The 4,864-nt window shown below is 25.8% G+C and overlaps 2 protein-coding genes across 2 annotated transcripts; one reads left to right on the top strand and one right to left on the bottom strand.

The window, feature by feature from the left end:
* The first annotated feature begins 281 nt into the window (after positions 1–281).
* LOC138190190 (leptin receptor overlapping transcript-like 1) lies at positions 282–1,481 on the top strand. The gene is made up of 5 exons (XM_069132815.1): positions 282–489; positions 559–633; positions 761–959; positions 1,085–1,238; positions 1,315–1,481. The coding sequence occupies exons 2-4, from the start codon at positions 593–595 to the stop codon at positions 1,196–1,198; spliced, it is 354 nt and encodes a 117-aa protein (XP_068988916.1). The 5' UTR covers positions 282–489; positions 559–592; the 3' UTR covers positions 1,199–1,238; positions 1,315–1,481.
* Positions 1,482–2,607: 1,126 nt separating this feature from the next.
* LOC138177986 (tigger transposable element-derived protein 1-like) lies at positions 2,608–4,107 on the bottom strand. Its single transcript, XM_069109383.1, has one exon. It carries the CDS (start codon positions 4,105–4,107, stop codon positions 2,608–2,610), a length of 1,500 nt encoding a protein of 499 aa, XP_068965484.1.
* Between the last annotated feature and the right edge of the window lie 757 nt (positions 4,108–4,864).

Genomic DNA, 4,864 nt, shown 5'->3' on the forward strand with positions numbered 1-4,864 from the left:
TTATATAATACAAATTTACTGTATTTCATTTTACTAACTATATTTTCTTATTATAATCATTTTTAAATATTCTAAACATTTTTGTGTGGTCAGATTTATTAATTGATATTTGTTTTGTATGTTAAACATTTATGAAACAGATGTAAGTCTTTTAAATGTTTACATACAAATTTTTAGAGGTATAAAAGGTATTATTTCAAATTATACATAAAATGAAGAAACCAAAAAGATTCATTAGTATAAATTATATAGGTTCTTTTGTTTTTCACATTTTATGTTTATATGTATATTTTGCATGAATTATTTTATAATTAGATCATTAATCATATTATTTCAAATCATAAAATATGATATAGTTTTTCATTGGACAAATTTGACAACTATGATAACATATAATATAAAAGTTATATATCTTTTTTATGTATAATAATTTACATAAATTTCTCTTGGTTTGTTCCATGCTAATAATGGCCTTCACTATTAAACAGCGTAAGTATTTTAAAATATAATTTATACAAAATTTTTTAAGACAATTTATAACCAAAAATCCTTTTATAGATTAGTACTTTTGGCATTTGGTGGCTCTATTGGTATGACATTTGTTATACTAGGTTGTGCTTTACCTGCATATAAGTAAGTATTACTATTAATATATAATTATTTATTTTGTATTTAATGCTATTTATATAGTGCTTTAATACTACAAATATAAATGACAATATCAAAATGTGTATTAGTTTTCATAATATATTGTTTTCAGAGTATGGTGGCCACTTTTTGTCATACTGTTTTATATATTAGCACCAATTCCAACTATAATTGCACGTCGTTATACAAATGATTTTGACAATAACCCTAATCCATGTTTGGAGTTCGCAATATTCATTACTACAGGTTTTGTTGTATCATCATTTGCTCTTCCTATTGTCTTAGCTCGGTCTCCAGTCAATGATCCAGTGGTATAGTCATATACGCATATTTTTTAATCTGATTATTGTACTATTGTATTATATTATTATTATATTAGATTAGATAAAACAATTCACTGATATAAGTGATGTATATTTCCATTATGCATTTTCAGATACAATGGGGCGCTTGTTACTTGACTTTATCAGGTAATATTATTATGTATCTAACTCTAGTCGGACTTTTTGCAACCTTTGATCAGGATGGGGTTGGATATAACACATGTTGAAATGGTGTACTTCATCGTACTTATTTATTAATTTTACATGGTAATATTTTGGTTTATAATGTATTACTTTTGGTACATTTTTTACACTTTGTAACAAATAATTTGAATACTTTTAGGTTTTTGCAAGATAAAAAGAAGAATGCAAATCATATATTGCACTGACTGACAGTCATGTGTTGATTCTAAGTCATTGCAACATTTATAGTATATTACTTACATGATACATACATATATATATATACATATATATATACATATATATATATATATATATATATATATATATATATATATATATAAATATAAATATAGATATTAATACTATAACAAAGAGTATTACAATAACCAATACTAAAGTTAATGATTTATTTTGATATTTTCATGCAGTAACCAAAATTTTAGATTTTAAAAAATAAAAATTTTTATAAATCTCTTTGGATAAAATTAAAAAACACAACTATGCTAAAACATGTAAAATTTAATATTTATATTTATTGAATTTAAGTTCTTGAAAGCAATATTAATAAACAATTTTTTACATTACTTCATACTTCCTGTTATTTTTATTAATTAACAATTATAAATTAAGAATTTTAAAATAATCCAGATATTATGCAATGTTTTGCAAATATTTTGTATACAATTGATACAGCAGATCTTATATAAAAATATATATAATTTTCGTAATTAATATTTAGAAAACTGCTACAAAAAATATTATGTTAGAGGAAAATACTAATGACAATAATTATTTACTATTGTAAGTATTTACTACTGTACTAAGTATTTACTACTGTAGAGTTTAAAATGACAGAGAATGTACATATTTTATTAACATACATTGAATGCTTCAATTGACTTTATAGTAATTATTAGGTAATATATAATACATTAATTTTTAGTGTTACATATAATAAATGTCTACATCAAATGTAATTAAATTTCTTTCTGATTATTTTAACTTTTACAAAAATATTTTTAAGCATTTAAGGTATATGGAAATAAAAGATATATAACAAAATATACAATATAATACAAAGCAAAAGACAAGCATTCATGTATATATTTTACAGAAAAAGATACTCAAATCTCCAAAAATACACTATTGTAAAACTATACTACTATGAAAAATTAAGAAATGAATTTTTAATCATTTTGATTACATTGATAGCTAATAATCAACAAAGTAACTACTAAAAGACATAAGCATGTAGTACACACAATTTTTTTATTCAAAATTTCTATTCATCCTATTTATGTAATTATTCTGAAAAATTAATATTCTTTTGTGGGGTAAAAGTATGGGTACAAAATATAAAAGAATGAATGGATACAATTGAAGGCAAGAAATGATACACAAAAACATTTGAAACTTCAATCAGAAATCTTTTATCTTATTATATAAAATATTATTGTTGATTATGGTAATGTATTAAAACTTCTGCATGGGATTTAATGAAATCAGGCTGTGTTTTAGCCCAAATTTCCAAACTACGGAACATGCGATCGATTTCTTCCTTTGTTGTAGTAGTCGATTCTTCTTCCTCACATTTTACAACTGACTCCAATATTTTGTCAGAAACAACATTTTCTTCGAAGTCTTGGGTTTCTTCGAGGTATTCGACTTCTTCTTTGATAATAATCTGAGTATTTTGCTTACCTAAAAGTCTCCTCCAAGAATGTACAATGTCGGTCACTATTATTTCGTCCCATGTTTCACTAATTAAATCAATGCATTCTTTTATATCGTAATTGGTATAGAACTTCTTTACTTCATTATCATGTTGACGTATTTGACGATAATGCAATTTCTCCCGAAATAATTTTTTAAAATTTGCAATTATACCCTCATCCATTATTTGAATGGTCGAAGGTGTATTAGATGGAAAAATTATTATTTTGAAATAAGAATCTTGGTGTTCTTTCTTAAGAGATATATCACATTTAAAATTTTCAACGAATAACAACACTTTCCCTATACAATGTTCCTGCTGTTGACGCTGCTTTACATTGGGTTTAAAATGATTGGCATACCAATCAGTGAAAATTGTTTCATCAATAAAACTACTATTTTGACTTCTATATACTATAGGTAACATATGTCTACTATGCTTTAAAGATTGTGGAATCACATATTTAGTAACAAACAATGGCGGTAATTTGTGCGTTCCCGTAGCATTGACACAAAATGCTATTATGATGTGATCTTTTTTTATTTTTTCATTTTGCGACGATTCTTCTTCATTCGACGAGACTGCTTGTGGGAGAATTCTCCACATTAAGGTTGTTTCATATATATTATATATATTTTCTTTATTGATATTTTCCTCATTTAATATTTTTGTTAACGTTTCTGTTGTCAATTGTGCTATCTCATCTGCTTTTCCTTGGCAACCGAAACCGCTTATATTGTATCTTTTTTTAAAACGCCACAGCCAACCTCGACTAGCCGTAAAAGGTGTCGAACATCCAAATTGTTCATGCAATTCCATCGCTTTGGTTTGCAGCATGCTGTCACGAAGGATATCTCCTTTCATCTGTCGTTCTAAAATCCATTCAAGTAATCGAACATTTGTATCTTCGTGTAAAGACGCACGAGTTCTTTTCATAACCAAACGTCTTGGATTTTTTGAAATTTTTCGAAGTGATGAGATATTCCTTTTATATCGTTCTATGGTCCTTTTGTGAAGACCATACTGCGCAGCAAGTTTACCAATTGTGACACCTTCTTCTAATTTCCGAATAATTTCTAAACGTGTTGCGACTGTAGTTTCTTCTTTTTGCATAGAAGTCGATGCTTTCTCAACGATTGGATTGATTAACTCTTTATCATCTGTTTTGTGCTTATGAAACCCTTCATCTATTGATTTATCGTTAGATAATAATTTTCCTTTAAGTGGCGATGACATAATTACAAAATCGGTATCTTTTATTTATTATGAGATGCGTTTTCTATCGATATAATATATGTAATCAGATTTAACAGAGATTCAAAATTATGACTCATTCATGCATAATTGTTGTACAATATATATATATATATATATATATATATATATATATATATATATATATATATATATATATATATATATACGTACGTATATGATTATTTTATATATTATTTATGTAATAGATTTTGTAATATGTACATCAATTGTAACTGCAAAAAGGAAGAAAATACTATTTGTGCCCAGACAACAGAAGCAATACAATTCTGTGTCAAGGTCTTCTTTTTTAATTGTATTCTGAAAGTATTATTATGTGTCAAATATTCAAAACTACGATTATAAAACTGTGTCATAAATTTGGTGGTTCAACAGTCTTAACATTCTCATTACTTGTATAAACATACTCTTTATTATTTAATATCACAAAATAGTTGATTCATATATAATCTCAGATTGTAAATTGTAAACTAATTTTGTATTGCGAGTAATATAAAGTAGAATTTAAATAACGTTTCACTTTATTTCACTCACTTTTATTGTTACACGGGTATTTCTAAAGCGAGTTGGAGGTAGATAACAGTGAGCAATTCTTGGAATACCTACTTCTCTCATTGAACTGTCCGTGACAGCTAAGGGGGCACCACTTGCTATCGATTATATGTGAATAACCGTTTATTATTAGTTATGGTGGAGATATAAATTTTAATATCAAAAT

This window comes from Bombus flavifrons, chromosome 3, assembly GCF_040668555.2.
Source record: "Bombus flavifrons isolate JBK064 chromosome 3, iyBomFlav1_principal, whole genome shotgun sequence".
In the NCBI taxonomy this organism is placed as follows: domain Eukaryota; kingdom Metazoa; phylum Arthropoda; class Insecta; order Hymenoptera; family Apidae; genus Bombus; species Bombus flavifrons.